Source organism: Nannobrachium achirus, assembly GCF_963921795.1.
Source record: "Nannobrachium achirus genome assembly, chromosome: 17".
In the NCBI taxonomy this organism is placed as follows: Eukaryota; Metazoa; Chordata; class Actinopteri; order Myctophiformes; family Myctophidae; genus Nannobrachium; species Nannobrachium achirus.
The window spans coordinates 45,942,172-45,963,062 of NC_137824.1; the positions used below are offsets into that span (position 1 = coordinate 45,942,172).

The 20,891-nt window shown below is 41.1% G+C and overlaps 2 protein-coding genes across 2 annotated transcripts; one reads left to right on the forward strand and one right to left on the reverse strand.

Annotated features, from left to right (window-relative positions):
* Positions 1–3,433, forward strand: rpl36a (ribosomal protein L36A). Its single transcript, XM_080746028.1, has 5 exons — positions 1–25; positions 1,060–1,165; positions 1,617–1,684; positions 1,884–2,006; positions 3,335–3,433. The coding sequence occupies exons 1-5, from the start codon at positions 23–25 to the stop codon at positions 3,353–3,355; spliced, it is 321 nt and encodes a 106-aa protein (XP_080602154.1). The 5' UTR covers positions 1–22; the 3' UTR covers positions 3,356–3,433.
* Positions 3,434–3,556: 123 nt separating this feature from the next.
* On the reverse strand, positions 3,557–9,683 carry gla (galactosidase, alpha). The gene is made up of 7 exons (XM_080745627.1): positions 9,388–9,683; positions 7,495–7,669; positions 5,885–6,059; positions 5,518–5,609; positions 5,254–5,415; positions 4,585–4,782; positions 3,557–4,074 (listed from the first exon to the last, which is right to left on the reverse strand). The coding sequence occupies exons 1-7, from the start codon at positions 9,555–9,557 to the stop codon at positions 3,748–3,750; spliced, it is 1,299 nt and encodes a 432-aa protein (XP_080601753.1). The 5' UTR covers positions 9,558–9,683; the 3' UTR covers positions 3,557–3,747.
* Between the last annotated feature and the right edge of the window lie 11,208 nt (positions 9,684–20,891).

The following is a 20,891-nucleotide window of genomic DNA, read 5'->3' on the forward strand; positions in this document are numbered from 1 at the left end:
TCCTCTGCATCGGGTCGCAGCCATGGTACGGATTCTGCCTTCGATTATATTTTTGTTCAATCTTCTATAATCCTGTCGTTTGGAGAAATAATATTCCGTTTAGCTCATCTCCACACGTAAACATGTCTTCAACGCACGCACGGAGTTAAATATTAACGGTGTTCCTTTTCGCCAACTGTATTTAATCTCAAATTAAACTCGAGTGGTTCCCCTCGTTCATAACAAATGGCGTTACGGTTTTCCAAGAGCCGAAGCATAAACATAGGTCTCTGAACGAGTTGTAACCACGTTCAGAGCTTTAGCTTGTCATTCCCCTATTTATATGGAAGTTGAATACATATTACAAAACTAACACAAATACATGCGTGCTAATAATAATGTAGCTTCCTGTACATTAACCAAGCGTAACGATGGTCTCGGCAATGCTAGCGTTAGCTAGCTTGGTTTTGCAACCGTTGCAGCCACTGAACTGGCACCCGGTGCTACCTGTCCTTTAGTACTATGGACTTTTTCATTGAGTCATCTACTATTTATTTCCAAATTGTAGCAGCAATAACAGTTTAAGGTCCTACTTAATTTTGAGATATAGGGATTTCCTCTTGAGTACCCAAAGTCGCTACCGGCAACGTTTGTGTATTTCAGAGTTCCTACTTCTAAAACATGTACATGCAGTATATGTATACAAAGCGTATTTGCACATCCGCGTACGTGTGTGTGCATATGTTTGTGTGCACACTAAATAATTACCATGTGCCTGTGAGTGGGATGTTTGACTTAGATTAGGTGTGAGGGATGCTACAGTATGTACAGCTGTGCGTAGCAAGCAATTCATAAACCTGATTTCCTTTATTAAGTTGCTTAACTATTGGCAGATAACTATGAACCATGTCCATGTGACTTGTCATGAATAGATAAATCATGAACCATAATGTAATATTAGGAGATGTTATGTCATCATGAACCCCATGTAATGTCATGTCAATAATGAATGTGTATTATTGCCGGGCCATCGTGAATCCTGTCTGACCCTGGTTCTGTGCTCTGATGCTTGTCTTCCAGGTCAACGTACCGAAGACCCGCAGGACTTACTGCAAGAAGTGCAAGAAGCACCAGCCTCACAAGGTGACCCAGTACAAGAAGGGCAAGGATTCTGTCTACGCTCAGGGTGAGGAAATATTTTACTGCAGCGGTCTTCAACGTTTTTTCAGCCCAAGGACCCCTTAGCTGAGAGATGAAGCAGGGACCCCCACTACATATTGTATAAAATTGTGTTGCAGATTAAACTTTTCGTTGATTTCATAGACTTGTATGCCAGACCCATCAGTTTTCATGTAAAATTGTATTTTCAGATATTTAACCCATTCAACCCTTCATACTTAGTCAACTTGGTGCTGCAAGGCATTGTGAGCTTGTAGATCTGCTATTTTTGTCTGAACTTCTCCCCAGAAAATAGATGCTAGAGTTATAGTGGTTATAGAGGAGTTGGTGGACCCCCTGTTGAAGACCCTTGTAGCTACTGCACACAGACCCATGACTGGTTGTGTGCAGGTTGTGTAATGATTAAATTAGTTGTGCCCTGCCCAGAACTGTCACTAAACTGCTTATATGTTCTTTAGGCAAAAGGAGATACGACAGGAAGCAGTCCGGCTATGGCGGTCAAACAAAGCCTATTTTCCGCAAAAAGGTAAACCTAACTTGAAAATGTATGGTAATTGTTGTGGTGATTGTCTTGTCTATATTATTATATTCTACCACTGGGATACAACATTAATTTCTCAAGCTAAAATATTTATCCTATATTATACTTTGTGCAGGATAGGATGGACTATTTGATTTCGGTGTGTGGAATGGTGCAGTAATACAGTACATGTAAAATTTTCCAGGCCAAGACCACAAAGAAGATTGTGTTGAGGCTCGAGTGCGTCGAGCCCAACTGCCGATCCAAGAGAATGCTGGCCATCAAAAGATGCAAGCACTTTGAGTTGGGAGGTGACAAGAAGAGAAAGGTATGTTGGCATTGATGTATTCCTGAGAGTTGAATAAAGAAGATGCTGGAGCAACCTTGATGATTGGAGCCTTTTGCTTAAATAACAGAGTGAAAAGCATGTGTTATTTTTTTTTAAGTAAAAGGCTCCAATCATCCGTGTTGCCCCAACACTGGATCAGCCTGGTTTCGGCTTGAGGCGCAGTGGAATATTTTAATCTTAACTCTTGAGAATCTTAATAATGGAAGGGTGCTATGTTTGCGTCTGGTGGAAAATCTACACTAGGAAAATGCTGGTAGATTAACAACTCTGAACCTGGGCATCTCTATTGGGCATGTGGTGAAACAAGCTCACATTAAGTTTATAGATGTTCACTTTTCGACATACAACAAAATATAGAATGGGCCTTAAGTGGTTAAAACCATGACAACTTTGACAGTTATCTGGATTCTGGACAAAGAGTTATTTGGCTTGTAAAATGTGGCCTGGTAAATTAAAAACTATGTTGTGTGGCCATGGTTCACTATTGTTTATCAACCAAATATTAAACACTATTTGCATTCATTAAGGGCCCATATTTTCATAGTTATTCAAAACATTTGAGAGAATATTGCAACAGCAAGGCATCATGGGGCATCTTAGTGTCAGTAGCAACTACAGCATAACTCCCAATGTCTTGCTAACTTGGTATACATAAGGGTACTTCTAGTATACCCATCTTACAAGTAGTAATGCAGTATAGATGACCCCCTCAAAGCATTTTTGTCACATTTATTATGTCAAGTAAAAGTAGCATCTGGTTCTGAATCGGGCCATTAAATGTATCCGATCAGTGCGTTTGTCATAATTCTAGTTTAATACTCTGAGCCTGTAGCAGCAGTGAAAGGGCTATTGACACTGTCTTTTCATAAAGCAATTAAAGTGTGGTTTTTACTACAAACGTCCATCAACCAAGACAGTCTCATTAACTCTTACAGCCCATTCCATAGTCATAATCTTAGGAGTGTTAAACTTTTAAGATGGTTTTGGAGAACTGCATGTCAGTGGGTGCAACAGTTCTTAGTGAGCAGTATATTTACCCCATTCTCAAAGCCTGAATGAAATTTGATGGAAAACGTGTTCAGTCAGTTTCTGTTATAATAATTGGCTTCTGGTTAATCTGGGTACTTCTCAATATTGACTGCCACTGACCCATGTAGGTCATGGACATGTCTTTGTCTTAAAAAAAATAGACTGGTCACCTAGACTTTAATTATAATGTTAAGGAGCCTTATTTATCTAGCATTGAAAGATTAGTTCCTATATGATCGGTGAGCTGCACTAACTCATGTCTTTCTGTTCTCTTACAGGGCCAGGTCATCCAGTTCTAAGAAGTGGTCCTTGGTGTTCGAAGTTTGTCACTGTTTTGGGAATTCAGATTCATGGAATAAATGGATCAAAATATTAAAGTCTGGTCCTGCTGTTCTTTGATGCAGTGCTGTCATAAGTTAAACTATGCAACAGATTTATGAATACCACCAAAGTGTGTGTGCTCCCACCTCATGCATTCAGTTCAACACAGGGTACGATAAACAGACCTTTAATGTAGTTGTAGTCTGCATCAGTGCATACAGTAACAGTACGGTTTCCCTTTAAAATCCAACCATTAAACCTTTAAAAAAAATACCCATTTAGAATTGGTACAAAATCATACCCACACAATAAGTGATCCCTTTCAAACAGCAGAGCTAGAATCAGACGGGCAGCTAAAGTGCATTAGCGCCTACAGAACAGTGTGCTTGTCTGTGATTGTGTCATGCCAGTCCATATGCTGAGGAGCCTTGAAGTTACTGCTGGTGGGGGTGACTGTGAACAGTGCTGTGCCCGAAGGGTTGACTGCTATCACCAGCTTGCTGTGAAGAGTCTGAATCCCCAGCTCCTTGTATCGAGGCAGGATCAGAGTGACATTACACTGGGGGTCACAGATCTTCCAACCAGGCACAGTGCCCACAGGCAATCCTCGTGGACCACCAATCTCTTGCTTGTTCAGCACTGCTATGGCCAGTCTGCTCTTGGACAAGGGCCTCTCCCACACCTCAAAACTATTGACCTGCAGATGAAGTCAAGCATTACATATTGTATCACTTAGATGAAGCTCACTTTCCACCTCATGATATAGTTTGTTAGCAGATGCATCAGGTATCCAAGTTTTAAATGTTGACTAATCCTGTGTACATCTACTGTTTTACACTGGGTCTGTGCTCTAACCCAGTGTTTTTCAAATGGGGGTACGTGTAACCCTAGGGGTACTCCTGGGGGTACGTGAGAAAAGAAAAACTAGAAAATGGGAATATGTATTTTAGTGTTATGGTCAATGATAAAACATTGACAGACTGTGTGAACCTGTTCATTTTGATTAGTACAACTTATTGAATAGAAAGCAATGTTTATTGCCATTATGCTGTTTTATTTTGAACATATTGGCATGAGAACTGGACTTTTGATGTAATGTTTTTCTAAGCAAAATGCTGTAGTCAGGGGAAGGGGGTACTTGGCTTTAGAAATCAGTTTAAAGGGGTACTCCAGCCAAAAAAGTCTGAGAACCACTGCTCTAACCTACCTTTGCAGTACGGTATCCCTGCTTGCCCAGTGGGTCCTGGCTGATGGCTATGATGTGTCTGTTTTGTAACAGTTCTTTTGAGCGTGGGCAGATGTCCCTCAAGTCATTGGACATTAGCAGAGGAGCAGCCATGATGGCCCATAATGCCATCTGAGATTCCTGTTGGGCATGGCTCAAGCCAAAGTTTCCAATCACCAACTGGAAGACAGAATTCAGTGTAAAAAGTTAACTTGTATGATTGAAAACAACGGATGCAAACTGTACTGACTTCTAAGACAGTGCTGAATCTTGGTTACAGAGCTCTGTGTTATTAGTATGCAACATTACATCAATGATTTGTCTACCATGGTAAACAAGTCTAACTTCAATTAAATTAATTATGCTGACTATTCACTAATATCTCTACCATCTATTTTGGAAGACTAATAATGTGCAGGATCGTGTCAAGAACATGACTGGGAATGTGACAGCCACTATCTTTTAATCCCCAGTCCTGCCTCCCATAATGTTAATATCCTCAAAGTTGTCTAATTTTTACAACTCTAAAAATAGATGGATTCCTGTACTGGTCATAGAAGTGGAGGGTGGACTCAAAGTTCAATGTGGTACTGAGGGATGTTGCTGATAGAAGTTTACAGCGAAGAGGTGTGCTTCAGGACAGCACAGTACCATATCGGGGTCGTTCCAGCCCCCAGGTCCAGCTGGCGGCGCTATTATGCTCTGGTGAGAGGCAGTCCAGTCCAAGATGGACTTGATGCTGCTCCAGGAGTCGTACACATCCGCAAAGTTACGCCAGTGATTACAAGTCTCACGGATGGCTGTGTAGTTAGGCTGGAGGCAGAAATGTTGTACTGTTAAAATAGCTTGGGTTCATATTATTTATCCATTAACTAGACTGAAATCATACATAATACACTACTGCTTCTTACTTACCTGGTGGAAGGGCCACTCATACAATGGCCACTCACAGGAGTACAGGATACTTGTTCCTGTTTTGTTCAGTGCTCTTGACATGTTCACATAGCCTTGATGAGAAGAAATTGAAAGGTATTCAAATAAGGCTTGAATCAGGCTATTACTGCATGTGTAAAACACAAATGTTCTGACCAGCCGAGGACTAAGTTGGCCCACAATTCACCAAATGTCCCTTGGCTGAGATGAAACGCTGATTTGGGCCGATATACTTAAAGTGTAACTTAAGTTTGACAGAAGTAATGGCTCCTCTATTTGTGACTTGCTGCAGTTAAACGTGTAAAATAATGAGATTGAATTTGGATTTTCAATCAACACTCATACTCACCTTCTTCCAGTAGGGTCCACTTCATATAGCAGCCATCAAATTTGAGCAGGTCCACTCCCCAGTCAGCGAAGGTCCGAGCATCTGTCTCATAGTAGCCCAGACTGCCAGGGTAGCCAGCGCAGGTATGTGTCCCTACATCTCCATAGATGCCCAGCTTCAGCCCTTTAGAGTGAACCTAAAATACAGCACATTCACTTAACATTCATGTGTTCTAAAAGCAGAGTCAACAGTTACACCAGGCAAAATATATTTAATGGCGGTTACTGTAAATGAAACATCACAAAATACCTTGAGATTATGCTTGTAGTAATACATCACTACCAGTAGATGGTAATGTTACACAGGTCAAAACGTGTTTGAACTTGGACTATCAACAATGTGTTGTATTTCCAAACTGGGAGCCTGCCAGTCTGTCTCCGTGGGGTCAAACAGAGTTTTTTTTTTGTCTAGTCGACAAGGAATGTTAGACAGCAGCATTTTCCTTCTTGAAATCAAATTTGCCTAAATCAGTTATTCTAAACCTTTGTAATCTCTGGGACCCAAATCTACACTAAAATCCTCAGTATTCATTTAACTAAAGAGTGTACAAATGGAACCAAGTGGACCCAAAACTCTTAGCGATCCATAATTTAGCTGGGAACCCCTCAAGGACCCCTGGCAGTACTGGGCCCCACATTGAGAACCAGTGATCTATTCAAAATAACTCCTTCGACTGAAGCTGGGTGGACTGAGGATTGAAATCTAAGACCTAGGTCAGGAGTCGCCCATTTTCACTGAATTATGCAAAAGATCTAAATTATAAATTTATATTGTTGCTGATGTATCTATGGGGTTAAAATAGCACTAATTAATTGTGTATTTGTAACCGGAGGGCTCGCCCCAAAACATACTCTTCCCAGGCATTGACACTAAGGCTTGCCCACCTGCCCTCGGCAGGTAAATAAAACGTCAGGGCAGGTGAAGTTGGCTTTCAGGTTGCCCAACAGGGCAAGTGCTCATTTGAGAGGGGACACAAATGTCTATAAACACAACACAAGATATCTGTCTAAACACTGCGCTGTGTCTTCTGGTCTGTGGAATGTAAAATAAGAGCTCTATTTACCTATAATGTGCTGTTTTTACTGTTGCTACATTTAAAAATATAAAATAACAAGTGTGAAACCATAGACATATTCAATCATAGCTAAAGTATTTGGCATTTGGATTTGGAGGTATTGAGGTATGACATTTTATCGCACAGCCTCAGAAAGTAAAGAAATAAGTGTTAAATTGAGCGGTAATTAAAATCGTACCTATCATTTTACAATGGACGATTTACTTTTCGGGCAAGTGGGCATTACCTTCGGGCAAGTAGAACATGACCTGTACTTGCCCGATGGGCAAGTGCCTCTGAGACCTTAGTGTCAACCCCTGCTTCCCCATTTTCTTTCGCGGATAGTTTTACTGAGGTTAAGTTTAGGAATAAGGTTACTGTAGGTTTAGGCATAGTTTACTGAGGTTATGTTTAGGAGTACCAGGTTGGCAACCATTCCGAGGTCACCGGATTTGCCCCGGGGCGAGTTTTGATATTCTGTGTATGTGTATTGTTGTAGTAATGTTGAGACGCTCACATAGTCCGCAAGTTGCTTGATGCCCCCTGGGAACCTCTTGGGGTCGGCCTGCAGATGCCCCTGCGCGTCGCGTTGCTGTGAGGACCAGCAGTCGTCGATGCAGACGTACTCGTACCCTGCATCCTTCCAGCCCTCCTTCACCATCACGTCTGCCATCTGCATGTACAGACGCTCACTGCCAGCACACAGGAAGGGGTCAGGCATGGTGGTGGGCAGTTGGATGAGAGAAAGAGAGGGGGGGGTTGTCAATTATAGTGGATGCTTTTACAAGGACAATGAGAGGAGTGCATGCTCCATAATAGAAAGTAACACATATCACAGGGGTTTTATTTTTATTTCTGTTTAAAGGCAGACACAAGGTGTATAATTATTGTATTGCCTGTTATATAACATGTGCAATGCCTTGAGAAGGCCGTTTTCAATGTAGCCTATTCACTGGTGGAAAGTAACTAAGTACATTTACTTAAGTACACTACAGAGACAAATCAAATATTGTACTTTTATTCCACTACCATTTGAAAACTTGGTTACTATAATTTGTAGTTTTTGATTATAATTACAAAACATACATTAAACATTTCAGCCCTGTTTAAACTTTGGCTGTCACACTGTGAGGCGTTCTGAGCTTGTGGATCCGCTATTTTCTTTTTTTGTTATTTTTTATTTTCAGGTTTTTTCAGACAAACAAAACTAACAGGGATCTGCTATTTTCTAAAGATTTTTAAATACATTTTAGACATGTTTCTTTTTTTTTTTTTAACTTTTTTTTTTTTTTTTTTACTTTTTACACCACTGCATATCACAAGGTGTAGGCTATGATGATGATTATATTGCCTGCTAGTTACACAACATGTTCAATGGCTTGAGTAGGCAGTTTCAATGAAGCTCATTCATTGTTCTTTGCACTCCTAAACTAATGTAGATGAGTATAGTAAATTTATAGAAGCCCAAAAGCTTTCTTGTGGTATTATCCTTTTAGTTGACCTTGTATCAGTGAACTGTACTGTCCTGTACATTTTCCTATGCAAACTTCTAATAAAGTATTCAATAAATCAAAAACTATCATGGGGAGACAGTGTCATGAACCAGTGGCTGATTGATTGATTGATTGATGACACTCTGTGCCTTCCATCAGCTCCAGTATGATTGGTCAGCTCTAATAGGCTGACTGCCTACAAGCCTACATAGTCAACATGGGCAGGCTGCAGTCAGTGTTGTTGTCAGATGGTCCCAAACGTCCACTGATTAGCACTATGCTCAGTTGCTCACTGTCACCCTTTTCACTTTTATAATTATAAAAAATATATGTATTTTGCATGCATCCTAATAAGAGCCTCAACGCCCTTCTGTCAGTGACAGTAAGTGCACAAGCCTTTTCTGTTGTTTGTGGACTCAATGCTGGCTTCTCGCTCCTGGCTTTGACTCTTTTTGGTAAGCCTTGAGTCTTAAAGTGCAAAACGACGTGTTCTTACAGGACCACAATGAAAACAAGCCCTTAGCCTTAGGGCTTTTTGTCAGTGGTTACAAAGTACATTTACTTAACTATGATATCATTTTGAGGTATTTGTACTTTACTTGAGTATTTCCAATTTACATGAATCACATCACATGCATTGTGAGCTTGTAGATCTGTAATTTTCAAAAGCTTTTTAATTTGTATAGATATTGAAAACTTTAAATGGGACAATTTACTTCTACTTTTGGTACTTAAAAGTACATTTTGATGCCAATGCCTGTTGTACTTTTACTCGAGTACATTTTGAATTCCTTACTTCTACTTGTAACAGAGTAGGCTACATAGGCTACATTGCAGTATTGATACTTTTACTTGAGTAAAGAATGTGAGTACTTTTTCCACCATTGGTTGAAGTCAATGTACTCAATCAATCTAACCTGATACAGTTATCGGGGTCCGTGTCACAGTCTGTGTTGCACATGAATCTCTCCCAGTGCAGCCAGCCCATGGTGGGATTCAGAGCCAAGCCATTGTCCAAAGCTTCAGCCACAGGACTTAATGGTGAAATGATGACAAACAACAGCACAAATACCACAGATGTACTCATTCTATAAGCAAACTGTCGTAGGCTACGCTCACAGGTGTGCCACACGCACGACGAGTCATGTATGTGACAATAATACTCGATTTCTGTTCATCAGGGACGATGTGTACAGTGTTTATTTCCCTGAAGTGTATACTTCCTGATCTTGCTGAATTTCGCCCGCCTCCTCTGATGATTGACTTGGATTTTGGTCCAATCAGAATGAGACGCGCCCGTAGTCGTCCAATCGCGTGCCGAGCGCGTGCTAAAATGTGAAACCAAATGGTAAACAAGGAAGTGTGATCAAAGTGACGTGACATGTGCGTGAACATGTTTTCTACTCTAGGTGGAGCTGGAGTCTTTGATGTTTTGGTTTTACCTGAACACACAGCAGTTGTGGAAGAGGTAGGCTACTCATAGTTTTTTAACAGTGGTGGAAAAACTACTCAAAGTGTTTACTTAAGTAAAAGTATCAATACTGCAAATACTCTGTTACCAAGTCCAGAATTACAAATGTACCAAAAGTAAAAGTACAAGTTTTCAAATGATTGCCACGCATTGTGAGCTTGCTTGTATATCTGCTATTTTCAAATGCCCAAAATGTATTTAGGGCTACAAAGTAACTAACTAAAGTTTTCAATAATTGTAGTGGAGTAAAAGTACAATATTTGCATCTTGAGATGTAGTGTGGTAGAAGTAAAAGTATTGAAAATCAGAAATACTCCAGTAAAGTAAAATTACCTCAAAATTGTACTTAAGTACAGTATTTGAGTAAAGTATTTGAGTACTTAGTTACTTTACACCACTGCTCAGAAGCAGTGGTGGAAGAGGTAGACATATATTAATTTCTTTACTTAAAGCTGTGATGACATGCAAAAACAAGGTCAATTAGGCTATCTGTTTGGCTAATATTGTTGATGACGTCACGCTGCGCCCCAGGTGTCTGTCTCCTAGAGCTGACTGCAGTGAGAATGCGAATTGTGATAACAAAAATTTAAACTAGCATTTAGAGGTGTAAAAATGATAAAGATTCCCCAACTTCATGGCACATTTACAGCTAAAGATTTACACGTTTTCAACAAACTAGCCGTCTATGTTCCCCACAGGTTAACATTCAACAGTTTAACATTAACCAGCGTCAGCAGGTTAGCATTTCACCAGGTAAGCATTCACCAGCGTTAGTTTTATTGAGGTTAGGGTTAAGGTTAGGTTTAGGTGGTAAGTGGGGAACATAGAACCTGGGGAACAGGTACGGTCCTGTTCTCTCGGTCTATAGCAACCGGAGTCTTCTTGACTGTTCCGCATGAGTGACTTCTGCCCCAACACATACGCGTTTGTGTGTGTGTGTGTGTGTGGTGGTGACAGAAAATAGACAATTTACAAGCTCACAACACTTCGCGGGCGAGACGCGTTGTGAACTTGTAGATCGTCTATTTTGTGCTTGATACCGTACGACGAACAATGAATACTACGCAGTCACTCGCTTGGTTTTCAGAGCGTTTGTAGAAAGACCACGTGACCTACTGTAGCATAATGTTAAACTTCGGAGCGTGACTTCACAGTAAAAGTGTTGATACAGCAATGTAGAAATACTCTGTTAAAGTTATACCATGTAACCTTTTTTATAAAACAAATCTTAAAATTGTCCTAACTGTTAAATCGCTAAAGTTTTAGAACACCCACTCCGTTATTTTCAGCTTCTAAAGCCTTCTCTTTGTATGTTTTCTATGATCCTGGCCGGGGTCCGGTTTTCGCGGAAAAATAGCGTCATCTGCATCATCTGTATACGTTGTGTATACGTTGGATACAAGAGGATACAAGAGGAAAGGAAAACAAAAAGAAAAGGAAAGCAAGCGAACAAAGTGACCGAGACCGAGGAGAGTTTGTGATTGGCATAGTAGCAATGCAACAGATAGATGGCATATTCAGCGACCCACATGCTGTAGCAAAGTTTGTTGTACAAAAACTTGGTAAAGTCAAGTCGGTGAGAGTCAGTAGGAGAGGCATGGTAATAGTGGAATGCAAGTCCAGTGAGCAGGCTCATAAAGCTATGAATATTTATTCGTTCGGAGAGTGTCCGGTGGATATTATGCATCTGGGAATGGGAGAAGAGAGGAAAGGAGTCATAAGCGGTGTACCTCTGTCAGTGAACACGGAAGCAATTGCTCGTAAGGTGGATGGTGTGTGTAAAGCAAAAAGATTGGCACGGTTCAGAGAAGGAGTGCGAGAGAAAACCACATCAGTGTGTCTAACGTTCAAAGGAGATGTACTCCCAGATCGAGTGTATTTTGACTACTTGTGTTATAGGGTGAGACCCTACGAAAGAGCACCACTCCGGTGCTTCTCCTGTCAGCAGTACGGCCACGTTGCCGCTGTCTGTAGAGGGAGCAAGAAATGTGGAAGATGTGGGAAAGAAAGCTGCGAGGGAGAGTGTAAAGACAGAGAAGAACCAGCGAAGTGCCTACACTGCGGAGGTCAACATTATGTAGGAGCATCTCAATGTCCCAGAAAAGAGAAGGAGATCAAATTGATTAAGATCAGGAAAGAAAAGCGAGGAATTTCATACGCTGAGGCAGTGAAGAGAGTGGAGGAGGAGGAGGGGAGAAATGAAAGGAAAGTAACACAGGAACCGAAGGAAAGGGAAAATGGAACTGAGAGGGGCATCTATATGGATAGGAAACAATTCTTGGCATTTATGGCAATGGTCATTAATTGTGCGATGGAGATTCAAGGAAAGTCAGAAAGAATTAAGATGATTTTGGACGCAGCAAGGAGGTTCTTGGGTGTGGAGGATGTCAGCGGAGAAGATTTGGACAATGTACTCAGAGAGGGATTCACAGCAACCCAGGCCAATGTGTCTGGGTCTGGGACATAGAATGGAGTGAGATAAAGTGGGGAACGGGAAGACTGTGGGATGTACACGGGTGGACTTTTTTACATTTAAAATATGCGGGTATAAAAGATATAGGCCTACTCCCTGAACTGTGGATGGCAGCATTGCACTAGATTGCACAGCCTGCCGGAAATTAAAAGAAGAAGAAGTAGCCTCGCTCAGCTACAGTGTTTACCACGGTTTACCATGGTGAAGGATTCTTAACCTCTTAATCCCCAAATCCTGGCCAGAAAATTACGTTCTATGCGTTCTACCCCTCCACGGATTTGTATCGGTCGTGGTGGTTTGCGGCGCCGCTCCGGTGGTCCTGACCACTAGTTTAGCAACTTACACAGTATAGCTTTAAGTAAAAGTCTGGTATTCACAAAGCTCGTCCTGCTGAATATCCCATTTCACAATTTTCAAATGTATAATATGCCTATCTTTGGAAAATAGGGCCCGTTTTGAGCTTGTAGATCGGCTATTTTCAAATGGCCTAAGTTTAAATAGGGCTGGTTACTGTGTGATTTGTAATATCTAAGGGCACGGTCACACATTTTTCACTATTCTACCTAGAGTATGAGGGCGGATTCTTCCAATGCATTACAATGGGAATGGTTTGCTCAACTTTCCTGGCATTTGTTGATTTCAGCAAAAACTCCATTCCCATTGAAATGCATTGGCAGAATCCGCCAGCCCCTCTCACCTTGCGCTGCCTGGACTCTCCGCACCCTCTCCATCAGTTCCTTCCCTTTGATCTTATCATAGGTACTGAAGAGAAGCTCCAAGATCCCCTACAGTTTTAGCCTGGGACATCAAGGTACCCCCTACCATGTGCAACCATTAGGAGGCACTGCAGAAGTCTTGGTGATTTGAAGGCTTTTTAACAGCAGAAGGAGACTTACGCACTCGGCTGCTCTTTTCTGAGATTTTCTGGATTCTGGAAACATGGTTTATTTCAATGTTCATTCAACAAAATTTCAAGAACAAACCACAGTCCAACTTTGCAAACTCTATTACTATATAAGTGTACATATAATACCTTTTTACTTTTAGCCACTAGTATTAAAGCATCGTCAATAGGTTAATGACTGGATTGGTAGAGTGATAGTTGCTTGCTCCGTTTATAATCTCATAGGCTGCACTCAAACATACAATTAATTAGCCAATTAAGCATTTCCAGATGCTCAGCAAACCATAACCTAATAATATGACCAAACATTCAATAAATTCTCACAATTCAAACAGCAATAAACATATTGCCATAAACAAGTATTGGAAAGGCAACCTTCCCATGAATGTCTAGGAACTGCAGTGCAGCAGTTTTAGTGGTGTGGCCTCTAGTTTGAGGGTGGTATTGTTGATGTTTATCGGCAGAACAATTTACGGGTTCAGAAGTTTGACACAGCAGCAGCGGCGTCAGTATAACTGGCACTAACAGGCGCGCTAAAGGTGCGACTAACGAAAAGGTACAATCCACCACAGGAACACTGGCTTTTATTGCGTTGTATTTCACAATGCATTATTGCTCTCTGTGTGCCCTATATCCAGTCTACTGGAGTATGTGACTCTCCTTATAAAATGGCAAGAGTTGCATAATATTTGATAGGCAGTTAGATATAAGGCTGTTATTATTTCACACAGCAGGGTATTGCTGGCACTTTCTCATCAGGATCACAACCTCCACAGTGACAGGTAGTGGTGTAAAGTTACTAACTACATTTGTTCAAGTGCATTTATTTACATTGACAAATGTTTCACGGACTAGTTCATTGTAATTCTTTTTTAATCAATTGTCATTTATTTTACAACAGGAGAAACCATGACACATCATGAAAAATTTTCCCCCTCGCTTTCAGGCACAGTTGAAATATTCTGCATAGAATACATTGATTTATTGTAATTACAACACAGATTGTCCTTTGCAGGTAGACCTTTTCTGAATTAAGTCGGCCATACCACCCATCTCCATATTTTCTATTTCAAAACGAAATGCCAGACACCAGAGGGGTGCGCGCAGGCACGTCCACACATAGACATCAAAAGGGGCTTGAGCCCCTGACCTTTTTATCTGTCTGTAAAAAGTCCCCTCTCCAGACCATGAATGCAGTTTTGGTGAAAGAAATGCAAATGCCCTCTTTCCATGCCATACCTGATGTCCAAACTCTCCTAAACTTGAATGCAGCATCTTATGTTAAAAGAATTGCCCTCTCTGTGCAGAAATCCATGCCTTTACGCCTCATCTCCAGTATTGACTTGATTATGTTTAGTTCAGTGTGGTATCAAGCACCGAAAATAGCTGACCTCCAAGCTTGGAGGTCTGCTATTTTCTGTATTTTCACCAAAAGGCCCTTTTAGAAATTTCAGCCCCTGTAACATTCTCTGCACGTCCCTGGAGGGGTGCAATGTGTCCTGAATTCACCCCCATTTTATTCCAATAAAATGCTGTAATCCCTTTTCTATAAATCACAGACAGGCCTTATTTGTGAAATGCTACATTTGCATATCAAGCCTGTTCTTCTGAAAAATAAAATAAAATAGAGAAACATATCCTGAGTTGGGGATTTATCCAAAGAGATATTAATATATGACCCAGCGAAGCCTCCCTGTAGACTGGCTCATGACACTAGCGACTTTAAGCTCGATGATTTTCAGGACGGCAACGCCAGGCGGGACTACGGCTGCAATGACGTAATCGCCGTAGCATTCAAAATGGTTAAGCAAAGCGGCGAAGGGGTCCCACCCCTTTCACTGAACGCTTTGGTTCCCATGGCGACGCGTACACGCAGCAGACGGAGTAGGCGCTACGTGGGAAGGGACCTTCTGCCGTAGTAGAGATGGCTGCAGCGACGGCAGGTTTATCTATCGAGCGCGGATCATTTCCGGTTACCGTTGTCATCTGCCGTAGCGTTGCTTAAGGTCTCTAATATTAGACCTACTGCTGCCCTTGACTTTTCGGCATGCTGTGCTGATATATTGTGTGACTAAACAAACAAGGTAGAATTCATGAGCCTTGCATAGCGTGAGATTATGAAAATAATCCCTCATCCCCACTGATGCCTGCGTGAGAAAAGGGAAGCGTTAATGAACCCCAAAACCTGACCTTTCAGCAAAAATGTCATGGATGAGCATTTCAACCCTAAAAATTACGAGGCTTTGCCCAGGGACTGGTCTGATGATGCAAACAATTTGTCACTTGCCTGTACGTAGTTCATATCGGTGCTAAGAGAGATGAACTTTTCATAGATTCCATATAGTTTCATCTTTTGACAGCACAATCATCAGTGTATTTTGGATTCATGTCAATTTGTGTTTTCAGATATTTAACCACTTGAGCCGTCAATACTTGAAAAAACGTATCTTAGTCTTCCCCTCTAGACCAAATCTCTCTGCAAAAAATGGCTGATCTACAAGCTCACAACGATTTGGAGGACCCCCTGTAGAAACTCTGAGGACCCCCTAGCGGTCCCGGACCCCCTGTTGAAGACCCCTGCCTTAAAATGTCAGACTTCAATTTGACTCACCCTCTCCTGATGGATGGATCTATACAGCATACATCGCCTCAGATACACATCTAGTTTTCTCGTTGGAAAAGAGAGGATCTCGCTTACCATTGTGATAGATACTCCTGTTTTGTTTAGACGGATTACATGAAAGTGGGGTGCTCTCCTGTCGGAGCTGTGGTGGTTAATGGGGATTTCTGACAGATGGGGCAGCCTGTCTGGCTGCTTCCATACCCAGCCAGAGCTTTGTCACCAATTCATCATGTTCTTTACTTCACCAGTGTCATATAATTGAAGAGCTTGTCGTGGCTGACTTATGCCGGCAACTTTTTTTATGAACTGGATAGGTAGGAAATGAAGGAGAAAGCTGCTATAGGCTGTGGCTTCATGTCAGGGAGTCACATAGTAGTAATGATCAATAGGGACAGGTGGCCATGCCATCAAATGTCACATCTAACGCCTCTTTCAATAAATTATTGAACAATATGAGATGCACAAGTTACAATCCGCGGTTTATTTTAAATCAATATGCATGTATTTGAAAGAGAGGTGCTCTTCCATGGACACAATTGGATCACACAGCTGCAGCTGCACTGCACCCCCATACACACCTGAGAATATGAAGTGCTTTTCATTACACTTTTATGTTACATTGTGTTGTTTATGCTTATTCCGCTTATAGCAGGGTTCCCCAAATAGTTTTCCCCAAGGGCCGAATTATGTCTATGGTACCAAGCCGAGGGCCACAACATTGCAGGGGGCGACGGTGACGTTCCCGCTACTCCAGTGACAGTTCAGATATCGTCGTTGTCGGGTGAAAATCTTGTATGTCCAAAACCGTTTGTTTTGCATTTATCATTTTAAAAATGATTTAAACTAGTGAAAACAGCCAATCTACAAGCACACAACGCCTCGCGATGTGCTTGTAGATCTGCTGTTTTCACTACTTTTGTGTGACGGCCTTGTATGATGAAGCAGGGCTTTGCTTTTCGAAAGAACATACACATTTGGAGATACAAGGTTTCCACCCGACAACGACGATATACTAGTGTTGTTGCTGCTCTTATACCACCATTATTACTGGGGTTGGTGGGGGCCAGACAGTAGCCCCCCGCGGGCCGCAAATGACCCGCGGGCCTCCTATTGGGGAACCCTGGCTTATAGAGTGATTTTCTGCTGCTACAGAGAACCTGCAATAGCTCCCGTCTTGGTAAGGATTCTTGCCCAGCCACTGTTATCAACTGCTCGTCACATTTCTACCCTAGAAGTTATGTATATAATTATAATTCCACTAAATTGCCCGCGTGTGAAAATGGGTTCAATAATGGTTTCCTGGTGATTACATCTAAAATATTATTAGTACTGATCTCAGGGACAGTTAACCCCAGCAGAGAAAGACCAGGCCTCTGCGATGGAGAGTCCAGTACATTTTGAGAAAATCCATTTTAATAGCATAATCAATACATTATTCAGCTTGTAGTCCTTAAAGAAGTCAGGGAGTGCGCAATGGATGACCTTGGTTCTGGCTGTTATTACTGTGTGTCGTGATCATGACTAATCCCACCTTTGAGGAGCCTTGACAAGCCGATGATGCCAATCTAATAATGAGATGGGACTGTGTATCGCTTGCTGCATGGTGTTGCATATCTTGTAAACAAAGTCTATTGCAAAATCAATAACAAAGATGTATGTTTACAGTTAATCTATTTTCCCCGGCTCAGTACTGTACTGTATACAGTATGTCATATATTTACTGAAGGATATTGTGACTGTCTGCTTTGTGTCTGTTACAGCTTTTGTGTGGCGGCTCATATTTGTTTGATTTGTGTCATAATGTTGGGTGGCAACTTATCTTTCCTATTTTCAAAGCCTTCTCTCACATAATTTGCTCGTACCTCAACAACCTTCCCATGACAGCTAAAATGAGATGTGTTACTTCACTGTTTACTGGGAGTAATGAGAAGCAACACATTTGGTTTAAACATAATACATCAGTTATGCCAACAAACAAAAGAGTGTTTGCTCAAATGGAAGTGAATAGCCGAGGACAGTCTTTCTGCCCTGTGTCAATGCCACTCAATGTTCTCAACAACCCAGATTTGCTGACTCAGGGTGACCTTTCCTTATGTGTTTGCTCGCTTATGGCTTCAGTCATGTCTGCAGGTTATTTTTGATCATAGGGCATTTTTCTACTTGGACCAAAGGTGCTGATTAGTGCACAACTTTGTTTTTCCACTATACATAAAGTCAGAATAAAGTCACCAAGGTTCAATTTCAATTAATTCTCACAGTTCACAAACTGCAAAAAAAGAAAAAAAAGTATTTGGGGTCACAAACCCCCATCTAAAAAAATGCTTTAAATAAATAATGAACCTTTAGTGTCCCAATTCTGTCCATGTTATAATAGGCAAATATTCTGCGAAAATAGGAGAACATTCGCTGATCTACAGCAGGTAGGCTACAGATCCCTGGGGACCCTGTCAACAAAGTATACTGAGATTAAGTTATTAAATTCAATGATGGCCTATAATGCAGTGTTGGATTAGGACTAGCTCAACTAGCTCAAGCATGTTTCAAGTCTCTGCAAGTTCATTTTTATACTGTACTGACAGGAGCGTCACAAGGGGGGGAAAAGTGGGACTGAGTTACTAGGGCCCAAGGTGGAGGGGCCTGGAATTATTTTATACTTTAAAAATAAATCTTTGAATATATATGTATTTTTTTAAACAAACATTTGTAACTCAAATTCTGCTTCTGGGAGGTCCCTGGGACTAAATATTTTGAGATGGAGGTCTGTGGTCAAATACATATCATTTTGGTGGTCCTTCACATGAAAAAGTTTGAGCACCACTGACATAGAAACAAAGGTTTTTCAAAAAACCTTATAAGGATTTGAAACATTCAAAGACCTGCACAAATTTTCAAGATTTTTCAAAAATAGCAGATCTACAAGCTCGCATCGCGGCACTCGGTGCAGCGCTGTGAGCTTGTATATCTGCTATTTCTCAATAGTTAAAGTACCCAGGGCCCAGAATTTGATGCGACACCCCTGTGTACTGAAATAAAGGGAATCCTCTGTCTTCCTTGAAGATCACACAAGTCCCAGTACGTGTCCTTTGAAAAATGTATTGTCATATAGTAATGGGCTAAACATGCCAGACCAGCTGGTATAAATCTGTAGAAGTAAACCAGTGTATTTACTTTGCTTTATTTACTTTGCAGTCAAATAATCCCCACATAGGCACTGTAATAATGTTTTATGTATTTTTCATTATATGAGGTTTAGTGAATTAATCATGTTGACTTTGAGATGCTTCGCTGTTACCTGGAGAGATTATTCTGTAGTGTAGGTTACTACCAACTTGCAGATTGATTTCTCTGGGTGGATAATGCAGCCTGGAACACATTTTTTATTCTCTTTGCTCCTTGTTGCTCGGAGAAAACAAATTATGTCACATGTGCAGAGCTATATATCTTATCTCCTGTTTCTGTTATCAAAGGAAATGCAGGGGCTATATTGCTCTATGTGTTGATGAAAATGACTGATAGCCCCAGAAGATCAGGTTATCACCTCACATTGTGCTAACTGGTCACGTAGCCTGTAGCCAAGTCAGGGCTCAGGGGAGGACGGGAGGAAGACAATAAGATCTTTTGGAGTCTTATTTGTTAAAATAGTAGCGTTGTCTTTCGTGATATTTCAGAGCTGAATTTCATACACCAGCATAGAGAACGTGTTAAGTGAGAAAACCTTGGTTTCTCATGGATTTTGAGTTGGGCCAGGCAGGCATACACAAGAAATAACAATGTCAATAACCAGTGCGTAGGATTCATTCATAAACAGGATCACCATGGTAACAAGATGGTATCAATCTTAATTTAGGAACCCCACAGAGGCAGTGTCATATCCAAGTACCTAAAGATTACATTTTCATGCTCAAAGCATCTCCTCATTGTTTCCCAAGCGCTGAAATTTCCATCATGCAAAAATGGATGGTTATATTCATTACCCCAGTTACACTTGACTGGTGTGCTTGAGAATCATATGGCAAAGGTGAGATTGGATTCAAATTCGTTTAAAAAAAAAAAGAAATACTGTATGTTTTAGTTTAGAATTTGAGGCTGCTACCGGTGGCAAAATGTTTAACATCTTTCAAACTGCATGCATGGATGAGAACAGAGTCGGTTTGGTGCGAAGCTGTGGAGCAGCATATATTTGGTTTCTTTTTAGCCGTGCAGCTACTACTGACACGTCTGACAGGGCTAAGGATGTCCGCCAACTCCGTCTGTCCAACATCTCTTTCCCAAACCAGATCTAAAAAAACAAGTATACATATGACACAAAAAGCTACTTTACCATCGCACCACCCCAGCGCCCAATTATGAAATCATTTACAGTAATAAAAACCTACAATGTAAAAATAAAATATTAATGTGATATAGAGGGTATGCGCATGCATAAAGTGAATGGCAAATCGAGTGGCTAAGTGAGTTTAACGTCGTTTAATGTTGTTTAATGCAATCAGGACTTTTCTGTTTGGATGTATGGGCTGTAAAGGCCAGAAAGTGTTTTTTTTTGCCACTCAGTAGGCGTTTCCCCATAACCTCCGGGTATGATGATGATGTGCATACCCTCTATATTGAAAATGTTTTGAGACATTTAAAGGGTGCACACATACATCCCCCTGCACAATGAGTTTGTTGATAATCAGTATGTTTGGTTTAGAAACAATTGAAAATCCTAATGCTAATTTCAATAAACATATAATATCGAGTACATTGTTGATGGTGCCCAAGTACTGTAGCTCTGTGCTTGATCTTTCTTTCTTTCTTTCTTTCTTTCTTTCTTTCTTTCTTGGTGACCTCAGGTGACAACATTGCAAGATTGACATCGTGGCAGGGCTGTTGCAGGAGGGCACCCCAGGACGGCTCAAGGTAGGATTTTTTTTATTTTTTGCATGCTGTGTGTATACTAATGTGATTCAA

Coding starts and splice junctions, on each gene's coding strand:
- rpl36a (XM_080746028.1), top strand. Junction 1,685..1,883: donor AGCCTATTTTCCGCAAAAAG/GTAAACCTAACT, acceptor AAAATTTTCCAG/GCCAAGACCACAAAGAAGAT. Junction 2,007..3,334: donor GAGGTGACAAGAAGAGAAAG/GTATGTTGGCAT, acceptor GTTCTCTTACAG/GGCCAGGTCATCCAGTTCTA.
- gla (XM_080745627.1), bottom strand. CDS start 9,557: ATGAGTACATCTGTGGTATTTGTGCTGTTGTTTGTCATCATTTCACCA. Junction 7,670..9,387: donor GACCCCGATAACTGTATCAG/GTTAGATTGATT, acceptor GTGTGCTGGCAG/TGAGCGTCTGTACATGCAGA. Junction 6,060..7,494: donor TCAAGCAACTTGCGGACTAT/GTGAGCGTCTCA, acceptor GCTGTATTTTAG/GTTCACTCTAAAGGGCTGAA.